This window comes from Mytilus galloprovincialis, chromosome 9 (assembly GCF_965363235.1).
Source record: "Mytilus galloprovincialis chromosome 9, xbMytGall1.hap1.1, whole genome shotgun sequence".
NCBI lineage: Eukaryota > Metazoa > Mollusca > Bivalvia > Mytilida > Mytilidae > Mytilus > Mytilus galloprovincialis.
This window is the reverse complement of record NC_134846.1, coordinates 59,453,239-59,471,508: the sequence shown is the minus strand read 5'-3', so window position 1 is coordinate 59,471,508 and position 18,270 is coordinate 59,453,239. Positions and strand designations below refer to the sequence as shown.

Sequence of the window (18,270 nt, the reverse complement as noted above, 5' to 3'; positions counted from 1 at the left end):
CCTGATGATGGAATTGGATCAGCATTCCTTCGATGTTTACAAGGTAATCATAATATTTTTATATACAGTTGTAGTATCAATTAAACCTAAATAAAAGTAGTCATTAAAAACACATTGCCTTTTTTAATGTATCTTAAGTCACCAAAATGTTAACTATTGTCCATGTTGGGGTGAAAACGAGAACTCCAAGCACGTTTCATCCCTATTCATCTTTAAGTGCTGGTCATAAGTTTGGTAACTTTTGTAGTTTCACATGTCGCTATCTGCTACATTTGTTTTTCTTTTATTGTTTTCAGAATTTTTAATCTAAATTTTTGTGCAATACTGAAAATTTGAATTCATTCCCTACCTTTCATCTTATTCATCCACCATTTCCAGCATTTATTTTACAGAGGAAAATGTAAACTTAACTAGTGGTTCATTTATGTATCAATATCATTTTGTTTAGTTTCTTTTGTTACCTATTCTGATATCAGACTAAATGAGTTTTGCTCTGAGTTTTTTTTTAAATTCATTATTGACTAAGAGGTATTAGGGGGGGGGGGGGGTGTTGAGATCTCACAAAACATGTTTAACCCTGTCAGGAGCCTCTGTTAGTCTTGTATGTTTTTTAATTTAAGTTCATTTATGTTTTGGAGGTTAGAATGCGAGTGCATGATTAGCCTTCATCTGTTTTCTACTTTACTATTTTGTCGCACAAAGTAATGCTTTATCAAGTATTTCTGAAGCTTTATCTCATGTATAATGGTATTTAGGGTTTAGTTTCTGGACTTCAACAGTATCACCATGTGACGTCAAATAAATCAACTGGATTTTTTTCCCCACTGTTCAACTCTCCTTTTATTCACGGTTGAAAATATCAAGTGGTTCTGAATAAGAACTTGATTACATTCTTATAATTTCCTGTCTCTTGCAGTGACAATTTGACCCATTTGTGTATAAAGTTGCGATGCTTGATTTAAGTGTAAGAGGTTTAATTCTCTTGCATTTCTTTTTTCTTTCTTAGCATATTAAGCTGACTGTACAAAGAAATAAATATAAAAACAAATGTCCATTAAAATTTGATGAATTTATTATTTACAATTGACCATTCATTATTTACAACTTTCATACAATACTATAACAAACACACCTTGAAGTACCATAGGCCAAAGACACAATAACCATTTTGACTTGGTTTGTTGTTAGCACAGAAGAGTTTGTGATTTATGTTTAAATTAATGTTAATCTATAAAGAATCTGAAATTGCCAAATTTTTCTTTTATTTCAGATACAACCAATATGTAGGGAAAACTGTACTATTTCTATCAAACCTTTTAAAAAAATGCTTATGCTTTTAAAGCAATTTTCAGTGCCACTCACTAAGATTATATTTCTCGGAGGTTTGTTATAATAATATTAGTGATGATAATAAATATATGTATATGAACATTCACAAATAATGTTGTATGATATTAAAGGTACTGAAATGTTTTGGCATTATACTTAGTATATTAACCATTCATTCTTCAGTACCATTTTATTGTTAACATTAAATAAAAGACAAACTACTGTTAGTTAAACAAATGATATTTAGTGATAAGTTCATTCCTTTCAATAACTTAAAATCTTGCCTGAATCTGTTGCTGTTATTGGTGAAATGTTATATTAACTAACAAAACAACTATTTTTATATAAGGAAAATACAGAATTATAAACAAATTGTGTTTAAAATTTTGTTGAGGTTGCCTTATCATGTAGAAGCTACTATCAAAGTTTTATAAAATCCCCTCACTATATTAAACTGTTAATTGCAAAAGAAATTTTGTCTATCTGTTAATAAAATGCCATTAAAAATCAACATGGATTGTTTTTTGTCTTGAGTAGGAATCCTTAGATCTTGCAAACTTGATATAAATATGAATGCTCAAATACACTAACTGGTTATGTTTTGAATTCATTTAAACCAGTAAAACTTATAAATGTTAAATGAAATAAAAATTGATGAAATATATGATAATTACAAAACAGTAAAGATTTAAACCTGAGAACTCAACTGGAATTGTTAATGAGTGATGATCTAAGCACAAATGTAATATATTAAATGACTAACAACATCTTTACAAGATTAAATGATGAGACAATTTTGTATCCTACAAAAAGAAGATTTCCTAAAATTGGACAGAAGCATTCACCGAGCTGAAAGGAATTCAAGTATGCTGCAAAAAAACACAGAAATTTCAGTGTAAATTTTGAATAAAAAGTTTGCACATCAAAACGATTTGGATATTTAATAATGAAAATGAATTGAGCACTTTTTGAATCACAATTCATTCAATAAAACAGCCATGTTAGTCTTGCACAATAGTGAGGGTTTGTAACATTTATCAAATTGTTTTCACTCAGACAAAACAAATGGACAGCTATCTTTTTGATTTAGATTACAATAGCAAAACACTTGTAATATCAATTGTTCTAAAGACAGTTATAAACAGAACAATATATAGCATTCTAACCTTCAACAATGAAGACTCTCAAATCACATCTGACTGTGCAACAGCATTACATATTCAAGTTAATATAGAGAATATTATTTAACCATGACAACACCAATATAGCATTTCATATTTCAAGATAGCTCTGGGATTGATAGTTATTATTATTATCTGAAAGAGCTTTATAAGAACAGCTTTGCACATTTCAATTTTGACTATGAGAAAAAAAAAAATACTTTAAAATAACATTTTCACAAGTTGACAGTTGAAGGTAATAATTTTGAAAACAATTATCAATTAAATGTTTTTTGTTTAATTGTACTATGAAGTAGTGTTTTTGCATATTTTTAAAATAACTGACAGTATTCTTGCACACAAATTATTAAAATTTGATAAATATAAACCAATTACAACATATTCACATTTTAGTAAAATATTTTATACATCTCACTTTAAAAATACGTGATCCACACTTTTCATTCATAAAAAAAGAATTCAAACATCTACACAAGGTGGGGTTAATATTCTAAATGGTTAACTTGAAAAATTATTAAATAAAGTATTTATTTTGAATTTGCCTCCCTTTTAAAATTAAAAGATAACAGAAAGTTCCAACATCTCCTTAAAATATATTGTACTCTTTTAAACATAGTTAGCTTACATTATATTAAAAACATCCAGTATGTTGCTCCGTGCATACTTTATAAAAGGTGAATGTAAAACCTATTTTTATTTCTATATATGCATGCCCAAATTTATCAAATTCATATTAAAATATATTCTGTCCAAACCGATATCAAGTCAGAAATTTAACTATGACTGAATTGCAAAAGAAGTAAGAATGAAGACAAGCACATTGTATGTATGCAAGTTATGGAATACAAATGGAATATTCTTCAAAAATGACATTCTGGTGGTTTATTAGAGACTCATATTCAGTTTATAATACATATAACTGATGTGTACAGTTTTCATACAAACTCAACTTACTTATCATTTATTTTGAACTGTTTAAAAAACAAGGACCTACATAAAATACATTAGATTTATAAAAGAATCAATCATTAACATTTATACAACCACATAAACACACACATGTAAATCATGTAGATGTTGACACATTTATATCACATTTCGCATAAAAATTGGCACCATCTTCCTCCAACAATTTGATTACAGCACTATTATTTTCGATTATGTCGAGATGAGCCTGTCCTTACAGGTATATCACCATCTTTTGAAGCACTTCCTCTCCTCATTGCTGAATTGACACCAGTTAAACCAGCCTGCATTGGAGCTGTAGAAATTCGTGTGGCATCACGTTGTAGTGCTTCAGCACCTGTAGGTATCCCTCGGTGAAGACGGGTGCTTGTTCTTCTTTCCCTTTCTCTAGAATAGGGTCTAGGTGATTCATCTGCCAATAATGTAAATAATTAATTATAATTCTTAAAGAACACTAAACAGCAGATTTTTATGAATTCAAAACAAACATGATTTATTTAAAAACATCTGAAATATCTTCAAAATGATAATTGTTCATTATTTATTTCCATTTTTTAGTCTCTGTATATTCATTAATGATTTAATTGAGCATCAAGGAAAAGAACATCTATCTTTGCATGTATAAATTTTATACCTCTTCTTACAAATGAACTTACCTGTGCTGTTTGGAGTGAGGAATACAGAAGACAGAACTTGTTCATTTTGTATTTATTATTAGTTTTTTCCAACTTCTGTGGATTTATTTATTCTAATTGATACCAATTTTCGTAGTGAGGAAAAATTGAATTTTAGTCAATATATGATTTTGTAGATTTGTCAGTGTTTGCACACTAACCTTTAGAAAAAATTGCAAATCATTGGAAACTTAAATTGTGAGTTTTATCTGAACTGGTACCCATGAAAAATTTGAACTCCACAAATAAGGATGAACCTACTGCATGTATTTTTCTGTTTCGTTTTAAATGAAAAAATTTTGATGACTTTCAGTCGCAGAAGAGATACATGTTTTCCTCACAAAAATGATTATTCAAAGTCAAAGTTATGACTTAAATGGCCATTCAGAATCAGTTATTATAATGATAGAGTCCCCATATGTTCAATAAACCTCTTTCCTTCAGAAATCCATCAATTACAATAATGTTTTATGTTTCACTGATAACTACCAGTAACATGATAGCAGGAACACAACTTAATCAAATTAGGTAGCCATTTTTCCTTGCACAGAAACCCAACACACTATTCCATCAGCACTGAGGTTTGAACATTATCCAACCCAACCAAATCTGCCAAGACTAGCTTTGTCAAATGTTATTAAAAAGACATTTTTACACTTTCTCAAATACTTGACATTGCTTTCACTATGCTCTTAAATTTACTATTTTCTTGGTTTCCTCACACAAATACATTTCATATTCAGCGTCTCTTAATACTTGATCCCCTTACAGCCAATTGCATTGAGTTTGTAGGTAAAGGTAATATCTTTGGTTAGCTTGCTTTGAAGTCATTAATAGGTTAGGTAAACTACCCTACTATAAGAGTAGACAAGTCTGTCAGATAGCCAATGTATCTGTCTGTAGGACTGGGCTACCTCGAAATGGAGGGCAGTTTACCTTATCTTATAATGACTTCACGGTTCAGCTAGCAAGCAAGCTAACCAAAGATATTACCTTTACCTACACACTTAATGCAATTGACTGTAAAATCATCCAAGTTTCAATTTAAAAAACAAACTAAAACTTAATTTCTTTAATAATAAGTTTTTAACTGACTAGCAAATAGACATCAGAATAAAATATTGCACAGAATTAAATACCACTAATATTCACTAAGTTTTCTCACTTTGCACACAACTTGTATCATATTACACACATCTCTCATTCATTTTTGCAATAAGAATTTTCTTTTGAACATAACAAAACAACTATCTTCTCCATATATGATATAATGTTACATTACAATGACTTTGGAATAACTCAATGAATGAATAATTTAACATATTTACCACTGCTCACAATGGAATGAACAATGAATTATATATAATTATATTCTCACTTACCATTTACTGATATTTAATTTATGATTAAAAAGCAGAAAACAAAATAAGCCTCACAAAAAACTGTTACTAAGCAAAGAAACAATTTGAAACAAATTATGTACAGAAGCATGGATTGCCATGGAAACCCTTACAAAAATCAATTATCCTCTGCAATGAACCATTGGTTTTAACCCAGACCACTAGTTACTTCATGAAAGAACACATTTAAATTTGATCATTTCTGAATCATCATAGAACTGTAATCTACATAGTTTCTGATTGAAACTACTCTAATAAACTGAATCACAAGTTAATGAAAGACTCTTTTGAGCTACTATTTCAACTGACCAAATGGAAAACTGCATTACTAGACCATTTTCATTCAGGAAAAACTACATTATTTAACTTAATTTACTCTTATCTATGATGTAATTAATAAATACAAGATGAACTAAAAGCCTTAATTTACATAAATCTTAAATTGGATGTTTCTTTGTGAAATGAAAGTGACTAATTTTACAGATGTGAATATTGTGTAAGGGTTACATGGAACTTATGTCTCACCTGCTCTTGCTAGATTTAATGTTTAGAAAAGTACACTATTCACTAAATTGGTAATTATCTTTGGTATATTTCACATTGAACACATTTTTCATGAAATTTCTATATTTATTTTGTATAAAATAAAAACTGAAAAAAATAAAATGGGTTAACATAAATAATTTCCCCTAAATATGATTGTGGTTTCAACTTTGCAATTTCTTAACAGGTGAGACAAAACCACTTCTTAATTCAGTCAGATCGCACCCATTCTTATGACTGTACACTAATTTACAACAGAAATCTAGCTTTCCATTATTAATTTAAAATGTCCATTACAATGATAACAATCTCATGATGGTTTTTGTTTTAACTGCTGTGGTCTATTTGAGTCCTGAATGATCCGCCTTAACTTAGCACTGTCATTTCCCACTGGAATAGGCAATCCTGAAGCCTTAAAGCTTATCCTTCCACCAGAAGATGGAGTAGCAAGTCTAGTTTCACCATCAGTAGCCTCAGCTCGACTTGTTGACAAAGACAACCTTGTAGGCATTCTGTCCCTTGTCCTAGGGGTCGTTGAACCTCGGGCATCTAAGATAGAGGAAAAGATAGAACTAGTCCTGACGTGTCAACCCAGAACTTGAAGAAGACAGGATGATACATGCAAAAACCAAAAAGCCATAACGAAAAACTCATGCAGGGAAATGATAAAACTAAACAAAATTAAGACATGCAAATGATACCAAAAAAATATCCAAACTCCAAAATAAATAAAGTGGCTTAGCCATGCTCAGACCAAACCCTATCTGACCAACTCCAGTGGGAAATGTTCTACTCTACACCACAATTGTACACATGCAGAAGTAATTTCCATCACACAAAAAAAAAAATGTTTCAGGCTAACTCTACTCAAAAAAACATCTATATCAGATTGATAATACAATGTTATTGTTTTCTGAATATTTTAAGATGATTCAGAGTTCAAAGTATGTGACACTGTTACAAACATTCCATATTTTTCACATAAATAGAATGTTAAAAAATGTCTCAAGTCTTGGACAACTGTTAAAACAAAATGGGAGGTTGTCTCTAAAGAGAAGCATAGGATCATAGGGTTAAAATTATGTCAAGATCCACTACAGCAAAATCAAGTTATAATGAGGCATATTCCAAATTATTCAAATCTATAACTATGCATGTCTAAAGACTTAAACTTTATTTTGTGATTGTTTAATTTATGCATTTTACACAAAAGTTTTTATTGGATCAAGGAAATAGATTCCCAGGTCATTCCAGTGAAATATATGTGTTCCTTCCAGACTATGTCTAATATAATTGGAAATGTACATTTTTGGTATCGAAAACCTGAACAATCGTATATATACAATTAATACTGCAGGTTAATTACAGCCAACTTTTTATCCCGAAAAAAAAAAAATAGGTACAAGTTTAACTGGATTCCATCCAGCTTTCTTTTATATGAAGTTTCAGATTAACAATGACGACAATGCAAAACAACAGAAAAGACTCCTATGTCACTTGTAAAGCTGTCAGAGGACACAATAACAACCTTGAATTTAGAAACATTTTTTTTAGGACAATCCTTCTACGGTAGTGTATTAATTTAAATTGTCTCATTACAGCTTTAATAGAGAATATGAGAACTAGAAGAACCATTTTCCAGATTGTATATTAACATGCATGTGTGTATTATGATGAAAGAGGGGTATTATAGCCATAAACATTAGTTACAAAGGAATGTATGAATGAATGAAAGAAGTTACATGATAAACCTTATTTACTGATGACATTAATTTAACTTAAAACTTAACACATGCTACTTTCATTCCAGTTCAAGATTTACAATTACAAGAATCTAATTTCAACAGTAATTTACAAAATTGTTTAAATAATGTATATCAATATTTTCAACATAATAGAGAAATCTCAAGTTTCATTTACTGTAGACAAGTGTAATTCCTTTTAAATTGTAGTGTTGGTGTTCTTATTTTCAAACTGTGTGGTGTTTTATTTATAAGTTTATTGCTTTAATGTGATATTTAATTTCTCTTTTATGTTGTCAAGAGTTGGATTTCATAAACAATATGCATGTTACACACATTTCTCTGAAATAATCCTACAGAAAATCATCAGCTGGCTGCTGTAGAAGTAATTATTAAATTAGTCCATAGCCTACTTGTCCCATAGAGGTTTTTTGTATACTTTGCTGCAACTATCCTAAATACAAAACAAATGTTGGGAATACACACTCAACTTACTGTGAAATTATAGATAGACTTTGGGACTGGGTTTTCAATTAACCGATGCTTTTAGAAGGGTCATATACAGTTGTAATTGAATGTTTAAACAATTAATTTAAAACAAGAGTGCACACGCTGAAATGTCTCGCCTTCTTTTACTAATCATTAATATTATGTTGATAGACCTAAGTATAAATAAAGCTTTATTACAACTGTCACATAAACTTAACTAAGATAACTAAACAAAGACCAATGAACCATGAAAATGAGGTCAAGGTCAGATGAACCATGCCAGGCAGACATGTACAACTAACAATGCCTCCATACAACAAATATAGTTGACCTATTATAGTATAAAAGTAGACCAAAACACAAAAACTTAACACTGTGCAATGAACCATGAAAATGAGGTCACGGTCAAATAAAACCAGTGCGACTGACATATAGATCATAAAATATTTCCATACACCAAATACAGTTGATCTATGGCATATAGTTTTAGATAAAAAGACCAAAACTCAAAAACTTAACTTTGACCACTGAACCATGAAAATGAGGTCAAGGTCAGATGACATTTCCCCGCTAGACATGTACACCTTACAATCATTCCATACAACAAATATAGTACACTTATTGCATAAAGTAAGAGAAAAACAGACCAAAACGCAACCAGCTGCTCCGCAGGGCACAGCTTTATACGACCGCAGAGGTCAAACCCTTTTTGTTAAAATCAAACCGAGTTTAATTTTGGACCCTTTGGACCTTAATGTAGACCAATTTGAAAACAGGACCAAAAATTAAGAATCTAAATACAGTTAGATTTGGCATATCAAAGAACCCCAATAATTCATTTTTTGATGAAATTAAATTTTGGACCCTTTTGGGCCCTAATTCCTAAACTGTCATAAACCAAAACTCCCAAACTCAATCCCAACCTTCCTTTTATGGTCATAAACCTTGTGTTAAAATTTCATAGATTTCTATTTATTTATGTTGGGACAAAACTCCCAAAATCAATCCAAGCTTCCTTTTGTGGTCATAAACCTTATGTTCAAATTTCTTAGATTTCTGTTTACTTATACTAAAGTTATTATGCGAAAAATCAAGAAAATGCTAATTTGGGTCCTTTTTGGCCCCTAATTCCTAAACTGTTTGGACCAAAACTCTCAGAATCAATCCCAATCTTCCTTTTATGGTCATGAACCTTGTGTTTAAATTTCATAGATTTCTATTTATTTATACTAAAGTTATAGTGCGAAAACAAAATGTCTTTGGACGATGACGACGCCAAAGTGATACCAATATACGACCAAAAAGTTTTTAATTTTTGCAGTTGTATAAAAACTTAACTATAACCACTGAACCATGAAAATGATGTCAAGGTCAGATGACACCTGCCAGTTGGACATGTACACCTAACAGTAATTCCATACACTGAATATATTAGCCCTATTGCTTATAGTATCTGAGATGTGGACTTAACCACCAAAACTTAACCTTGTTCACTGATCCATGAAATGAGGTCGAGGTCAAGTGAAAACTGTCTGACGGGCATAAGGACCTTGCAAGGTATGCACATACCAAATATAGTTATAACTATTACTTATATTAAGAGAGAATTCAACATTACAAAAAATCTGAACTTTTTCTTCAAGTGGTCACTGAACCATGAAAATGAGGCCAAGGACATCGGACATGTGACTGAAGGAAACATCATAACATGAGGCATCTTTATACAAAGTATGAAGCATCCAGGTCTTCCACCTTCTTAAATATAAAGCTTTTAAGAAGTTAGCTAACACCGCCACCACCGCTGGATCACTATCCCTATGATGAGCTTTCTGCCACAAAAGTTGCAGGCTTGACAACTTTCAGTTGAAATGACTAACTTCTCTTAAAAAAAAGCCAACAGTCAAAGTAATAGTTCGTTATAAGACTTCCTGTACCAAAACCTTTTAATAGAATGATCTTCATCCATACAGTAGAAAAAACATGTAGCTTATACAACTCCTGACCAGACTTGACCAAAAAATCCACACAAACTAGACAAAAAGCAGAGAAAAACTTCTTTTGTCTTTCAGATAAAAGTATTCTTTCTCCACTTACTATCGTAATCACCTGGAGGTGTGGCTGCTGTGACTGGCATTTGATCATTTTTCATCCGACTACCACCAGCTGTGCCATGCACTGGACGGGCAGAGGATCCAATTTTACCTCTGTCTGAATCATCATTATTACGTCCTCCCTAAAAATCAGGTAAATGAAGTTTTATGTAATATTCTAAAAACATCCTGCTTAACAACACTGTTCAGTGCCAAGCAACATGAAATATTTTGACATATCCATTAATAAAATCATTTAAGACTGAATTATATATTAAACAAGTCATTATCCAAAAGCTTGTCTCCTGTCTTTTTATTGCAAGATTGAATTAATGTAGAAGCAAGAGCTTGCCAAACAGAAGGTAAACAAATTTTTAATGCGTGTTTCCTGTACTTGATTTTCCATTTTTATCATGTAAGGTTCAAATATTGCTCATGCATATCTTACAAAATGTATCTTATAGGTTGCAACTGAAGTAAATATATGTATATATTCTAACAATTTTACTTGAATGTTCTAAATATAAAACTGAACATGGACTGTGAACTTCTTATACATTGTAGACTTCATGGTACAATTACTTAAAATTTCATGCTGAGTCCTCACCCAATATTTCTGTTATGGTTGTATTTTGTTTTGCTTAGATAGTATCAACTTTAAAGTGTTACACAAAGAAATATTTATGCTATAGCAAAAGCTTTCCTTTAAAAAATTTTAAAATCCCTACAATAGAGCCAAGTGTTCAATTTGCAAGTTAAGCTAGTGTTTCCTCAATGCGATATTTTACAAGATCTCTTAAAATACCTTTTTACTGCTATTTGTGAATAAGTGATATTGTAAGCCAAAGGAAACACAATCCTTTTATTTTGAATCATTACTTACAAATTTTAACATGTTCCAGTCAAATACATAATCGTAGGTAAATCCTTGGCGATGGAACAAATTCCTGAAGAGCTGTCGTAGATAAGAATAATCTGGTTTGTCATCAAACCGTAGAGATCGACAAAAATTCAGGTAGGTGGCAAATTCAGCTGAAATAAAATTTGTACAATTCTGAAGTGAGTACTCTATGTTAATTATTCCTATGAATGAAGTATCAAAACCAATCATTTATTTTATTTAAGGTTGTACCTAACACTACAGGGAGATAACTCTGTAAAATCAGCTAAACGTTTTAATCACGTTGTGTTGTTAAGGAAATATTAAGCTTCTCAATAATCAAAATTAGTGTTTATTAAACTGCTATGTAACCAGTGTTATTTTTCTGATAAATTGGTTGATTCAAATTTTTTGAAAATTTTATATTTTTGTCAAAGGGTCAAAGTAAATACTTTGTCAAAATTTTATGAAAATTAAACGAGCCAAATAAATTTTAGTGAAGGTGTACATGTTGGGTACCACCTTAAACAAGTTGAAAAGAATTTTCTAGCATATGCTAACTTTTATTGTCTACACCATTTGCAAAAGAAATTAAACCCACCTAAAATTTTCGAAATAAAAAATCAAAGTTAAGTTTGTGTGACAATTTTTCTTCAATTAAAATTTCCCTGTTGATGTGTTTTTTACTTACAAGGAAATCCTTTACATAATTCTTCAATAGGTGTTGACATTTTCTTTTCACTAATACGTTCATACTTCTGTCTTTTTGTAGCTGCCTTCAGACCCTGCCAAGGTAAACTTCCCCGCAAGAAGTACATAAACACATAGCCTAAGGACTCCATATCATCTCTCCTACTTTGTTCTAAAAATAAAATACACCTCACATACATGTAACTGATTTGTTTATTATACAGAATAAGTGTTGATAAATCGATGAAATTGAGATTCCAGAAAGATTCAACTTGTCCTGATTTACATGCTTCAAGCCTACCTTACAAAGTTACAAAAAAATTTGATCTAAATGAACATTGCAAGATTTAGAAAAAACAAGTTACTTGCTGAATCATTCATATGATTATTTGACATTGAAGGATGGTTCCATAATAACAATTCAAAGTTATACCTTACAGCACAGTTTAATTGCACCCTAGATTAAAACATTTTGTTTCGTTGTGTTAATCATGAATTGTTTTTAATGTTGTAACTATTTCTCGCATAAATCTCTACACTTACACATGCTGAGCAAAAAACCTCCACTATAGTGTATTAAGCAGCTTCAAATTCTATTTCTTCAATAAATCAATGTACTATACTTATTTAACAACAAATGTGCACATTACCTATTCCTAAATGTGTGTTAATACTGGCGTATCTGGCTGTTCCAGTGAGATTCTTGTTTTCCCGATATGGAATATGTTGATGTGTCCTGGCATCTCTATATTTTTTAGCAAGTCCAAAGTCTATAATATACACAAGATTTCCTTTCTTTCCAAGTCCCATTAGAAAATTGTCAGGTTTCACATCTCTGTGTATAAAGTTTTTGGAATGAATATATTCAATCCTACTAATCTGAAAGAAAATGATATTAAATAAAATTACAACAAATTCATAATGAGGCAATTGATATGGATTTTATAACTTAATCATATAATACATTGATTGTTTTAAAATCTCTAAAGTATTTCAGACTATTTTCATAATATGATGTATTTATTTAATAAATACATCAGATTTAACACATAATTGTGTTTAGCCTAAAACTTTGTGTTTTACAACTGATGTTCAGTAGTTGTTGTTTGTTGATGTGGTTCATAAGTGTTCTATATATAGATTAGACCGTTGGTTTTCCTATTTGAATGGTTTTACATTGTCATTATATATATATATATATATACTAATCAGCTGAGATAATTGTTGTACAAACTCTTCTGAAAAACATATATAACACTTTATCATTTAACTTTACTTTATCATATATTCATGTAAATTTATAGCCCTTTATAGCTTGCTGTTCTGTGTGAGCTAAAGGCTTCGTGTTGAGACCATACTTTGACCTATAATGGTTTACTTTTACAAATTTTGACTTGGATAGGAGAGTTGTCTCATTGGCAATCATACCACATCTTCTTATACCCATTAGACTCCTCTTTCTTGTATAATATAAATAAACACTTAAAATAAGAACAATACAAAATTATTTCACAATAATAATACTTTACCAACTGATCAGCTAATAACAATACAGTTTTTAAACTGAATTTGCGCGAGCAAAAATTAAACAGATCCTCAAGACTAGGGCCTAATAACTCCATCACCATCACATTGTAGTCTCCTTCTGCACCACACCATTTTATTGTAGGTATACCAACTAGAAATAAATGTGACATTTGTTTAAAACAGTTCCTCAACACATATTAATTCAAATTTTGTGTCATATGGCCTCTGGTGGATTGTTTTCATTGTAAGCACTGATAGCACTTGCAAAATGGGTTTAACAACACATCCACACAATATTTCTTGGATCTTTTATCTTCTGATCAGTTAATTAATGCACCACCCTGCATCCCAAAATACATGATACACCAGCCAATCAACGGATGTATATTATAAAATCTCTTCTTAACATACACAAATTAAAGATTAATGATCTCCGCCAATTCATCAAACAAATAGAAACTATTAGACTTAAACCATAATCATATGTTTGTTTACAAATAAAGTTGTTTTATGTTTTTTAATTGTTCATGTATCAAGCTTTTTCTTTCAGACTTTAAAAACAAACCAGGTGCCCCACAGGGCACAGCTTTATACGACTGCAGAGGTCGAACCCTGAAAAAGTTGGGGCGAGTATGGACACAACATTCTAGATTGATACAGCTCTGAATTTGGATTGTGATCAAATTCTTGACATAATCTGAGTTTTTGACACAAAACAAATGTAAAGATCTTACAAATCTATTATGCAATATTGTGCAATTAAAGATTTCTTCTTCAAACTTTTCAAAAATTTGGAATTTGAGATACTTGGAAAAAAATTTGAAAACTACTACAACCCCCTTTTTTTTGCAACAAGCCCAAAACCTGACATTTCTTTATACATTATTTACAAGTAGTGTCAGGGAGGTAAATCCTATCTTACCAAACAATATATGTTAACGGTTTTTTAATTATCTTCCTAACACTGCTTTTAAATTGTCTTAATTGTCCATTGACCAGAAAAACCTGGTTTCCCCCCTTTTTTGGCCCCTAATTCCAAAACATTTCGAGCTTTAAATCAACAAGAATGTCCAAAGTACATGGATGCCCCACTCTCACCATCGTTTTCTATGTTCAGTGGGCTGTGAAATTTAGGTCAAAACTCTAATTTGGCATTAAAATAAGAAAGATCATATCATACATGGCATAAGGAACATTTATACAAAGTTTCAAGTTAACTGAACTTCAACTACATCAAAAACTACCTGGACAAAAACTTTAACCTGCAGCAGACAGACGTGCGAACAAACGGACCAACAAACAGACGCACAGACCAGAAAACATAATGCCCCTCTACTATTGTAGGTAGGCATAAAAATACTTTTTTCAGGTTGAAATTTCAATACTTAAAACATTGCAGGCTTCCCTTTTTTGTTAAAAAGATTGGCCTTATTTATGGTTTAAAAGTTAAAATGTATATACCCAGTGCAATAGTCTACACATATATAGATGAGCATTTGTGTACCTCACAAAATTTTTGATTATCAGTAAAAATACTTACCACCACCTTGCATCATGCGATATATTTTGCTTTCTATATGCAGTTGTGGATGTTTTGTTTTGACACATTCTAATTTGATAGCAACTTCTTCACCATTAGAAATATCAGTACCTGTAATAAAATTTAAAAAAATTTAAACAACATGTTTATTCGAACAAAATAACATTTCATCTATTATCTTTGAATTTCGACACACTTTGGTACCTCACATTCTTCAGGATTACATTTTGTAATTTCTTTGTCAATTGTTACTTTCACAAGAAACATTTTTACAGTTTAATTGTAATGATACTTTTTAACTTTGAATTACATTGAATACAGAATACATTGAAATGAGGTGACTGGAAGGGAAGTTCCACTAGCTGCCACCAACTCATGGTATGGCTATGCAATGTAAAAAAATCCATCTTACAATGAATTTAACTAGAGGCTCTAAAGAGCCTGTGTCGCTCACCTTGGTCTATGTGCATATAATAAACGAAGGATTTGCTCTAAATGTTTTGGTTTCATAGATATAAGCCAAAATCTACATTTTACCCCTATGTTCTATTTTTAGCCATGGTGGCCATCTTGGTTGGTTGGCCGTGTCACCAGACATATTTTGTAAACTAGATACCCAAATGATGATTGTGGCCAAGTATGGTTAAATTTGGCCCAGTAGTTTCAGAGGATAAGATTTTTGCAAAAGTTAACAACAACGGACGACGACTGACGCTGAGTGATGACTTTTCCCACTGGCCAGGTGAGCTAAAAATGTTAACTTTCTTCCTCACAGTTACACTTGCACATTTCCCTGTTACTTATTTATGTTGTCAGACACCATGGACACACCCTAGTACAGTTGTACAATTTCTCTAAATGCTCAAATTTGTAATACCAAAAATAATCACGAAAATAAAATGTGTAACAAGGATCTCCTCCTCTTTCTCAGGTTCTTATTTGGGTTAGGATCATGTGAACCCTTCAATAGAAGGCCTGCCAAACAATCCATTGTTGCAATTATATACAGTAGTTTTGCCTGCATTTACTTTAGTCTTAATTAGAAGATCCATTGTTTTTCAGTAAGCATGGTAAGAGTAATACAGCTTGTTTCAGAATTAGGGTCAGTGTATCTCAATATGAACTTGGTCTTGTGAAGTGTACGAAGGCCAAAATATGTAATATTTTAAACCACAATAATTTGAACAAGTCAACATACATGATATAAAATTAAACCCTAGTCTTTGTTCATAGTTTTTGTGACTCACCCAGGTAAATATCACCAAAAGATCCACTACCAATTTTTCTCCCCAGCCTGTACTTGTTTCCTACTCTAAGCTCCATGCTAAAATACAGATAAGACACGGATTAATAACAATATTTCTAAAATTTGACAGATGAAAACAAAAGGTTTACGTAGCTACAATATAGACCGAATTTCTGAGTAGTTCCATTACTTACTCTGAATCGTAATCGACTTAAAATTGGGTTCAAAATGTAGATTAATGTCTCTTCTGAAAGAAAATTGAAGAAACGAATGCCATTTCAATATATTTTTTGGCAGATGGTCTCGATTTCTGTTGATACTACTCTATTATTCGTCCATTATTTACTAGGATATCGGTTGCCCGACATCAGTGCGCATGACATAACTTTATTTTCCGGGACAAAAAATATGTGAAACTCCCTTCCGGTTGTAAAACGAAAGTGAAAGTACATACAAAAATTGAAACCGTTTATCATAAATATTTTTCATTCTATTTGGTCCTGCCTTTTAGTTTAACCTGACGTTTTTTACATGAATTGTCACCCTCTCTTTTTTTGGCAAGTGTCTCCTGTCCTGCCTTTTTTCAAATTTCATCCTAGCCCCTCTCCACTCTAATCTTTAAGGAACAAATACTAACAAACAAAACCTTTTCTTAAAGGCGGATCCAGGGGGAGGGTTCCAGTGGTTGGAACCCCCCTTTTTTGTGGACGATCAATGCATTTGAATGGGGACATATGGTTGGAACACCCCCTTTTTCCTGGGTTTGGAACCCCCCCCCCCCTTTCTGTTTCCACATTGACTTTGTTTTATAAACGAACCTCTAATTCGTGTCATCAGCACCTAAAATACATGGTTGCCATAGTTTTCTGTTTTTTGTCAAGCTTGCAACTTTTTTCACAGCAACACTTGACATAGGGATAGTGATCCTCAGGTGGCTTTAGCTTACTTCTTTAAAGCTTAATATTTTAGGAGGAAGACCTGAATGCTTCATACTTTGTATATAAATGCCTCATGTTACAGAGTTTCCGTCTGTCACATGTCCATTGTCCTTGACCTCATTTTCAGGCCCGGGCCCTCATCGTTGGAAAAATTTGGTTTATATAGGGAATCACCAAAGCATGACTGGAGCAGGCCCCTCCTTATAAGTTCTGGATCCTCCTCAAGTATTGAATGATTGAAAGGTGTACATATATTTCTTGTTTGGTTTATATGACCTTGACCTCATTTTCATGGATCATGTTAAGTTTATGTGATAGTTATAGTAAAGCTTTTACTGAGGAATATCAACATAATATCAATGATTAGTAAAGAAGGTGAGACATTTCAGCGTGTGCACTCTTATTTTTGTATCTGTTTTTCATCCATTGCTTTGTCATATATATTTTTTAATTGTTTCTCATATTTACATGTTGATGCCTTTTATAGCTGACTGTACAAAATGGCGATACTTTAATCTGTGAAATATATAGCCTGTTGTATAGTTGCCTCATTTTTTCTGTCGTTGACCACAGCAAATCTGACAGAATGGTTGTCTTTCTCATCTGTGGTTATCTAAGGATTTATTTTGGTGACACCAGTATATAAAATTTCATATTTTATTCTTTGTAATGATCTAAAAGTTTGATATTGAATGCCCTTCAGAAACTATATATGATTTCAAAATAAATTGAGGGCCAAACCAGGACAAAACTCAAATTTGTTACCAAAGCAATATTTTAATGCACCGTTCCTAAGCTGGGAACAGTATATCTATTTACACTACAATGTTTCATGTCCTTATAACCAGAAGCCTGTTGTTAAGTGGTTGTGATGGTGTGGTTTATAGGTGGTTCTGGTGTCTTGTTATTTATTTTTATAGATTAGACTGTTGGTTTGCCTGTTTGAAATGTTTTACACAAGTCATTTTGGGTCCTTTATAGCTTGCTGTTTGGTGTGAACCAAAGCTCTGTGTTAAAGGCCTATAATTGTTAACT

General features: G+C 31.6%; 1 protein-coding gene across 4 annotated transcripts; it reads right to left on the bottom strand.

Moving 5' to 3' along the window:
* Nucleotides 1-2,945: 2,945 nt before the first annotated feature.
* On the bottom strand, nucleotides 2,946-16,670 carry LOC143045453 (casein kinase I-like). Of its 4 annotated transcripts, none has more exons than XM_076217967.1 (9): nucleotides 16,492-16,670; nucleotides 16,299-16,375; nucleotides 15,052-15,162; nucleotides 13,514-13,662; nucleotides 12,635-12,863; nucleotides 11,986-12,156; nucleotides 11,298-11,446; nucleotides 10,419-10,557; nucleotides 2,946-3,888 (listed from the first exon to the last, which is right to left on the bottom strand). In XM_076217967.1, exons 2-9 carry the CDS (start codon nucleotides 16,372-16,374, stop codon nucleotides 3,659-3,661), a joined length of 1,254 nt encoding a protein of 417 aa, XP_076074082.1. In that variant the 5' UTR covers nucleotide 16,375; nucleotides 16,492-16,670; the 3' UTR covers nucleotides 2,946-3,658. The 4 variants fall into 4 exon arrangements, with proteins under 4 accessions (XP_076074082.1, XP_076074084.1, XP_076074081.1 ...); XM_076217969.1 differs by having other exon boundaries at nucleotides 10,431-10,557; XM_076217966.1 differs by lacking the exon at nucleotides 2,946-3,888 and adding an exon at nucleotides 5,899-6,642.
* Between the last annotated feature and the right edge of the window lie 1,600 nt (nucleotides 16,671-18,270).

Excerpts from the sequence above, each read along its gene's own strand:
- LOC143045453 (XM_076217966.1), bottom strand. The coding sequence starts at position 16,374 with ATGGAGCTTAGAGTAGGAAACAAGTACAGGCTGGGGAGAAAAATTGGT. Across the intron at positions 13,663-15,051 it reads TCGCATGATGCAAGGTGGTG|TTGGTATACCTACAATAAAA; the intron begins GTAAGTATTTTT and ends ATTTATTTCTAG. Across the intron at positions 6,643-10,418 it reads ACCTCCAGGTGATTACGATA|ATGCCCGAGGTTCAACGACC; the intron begins GTAAGTGGAGAA and ends CCTCTATCTTAG.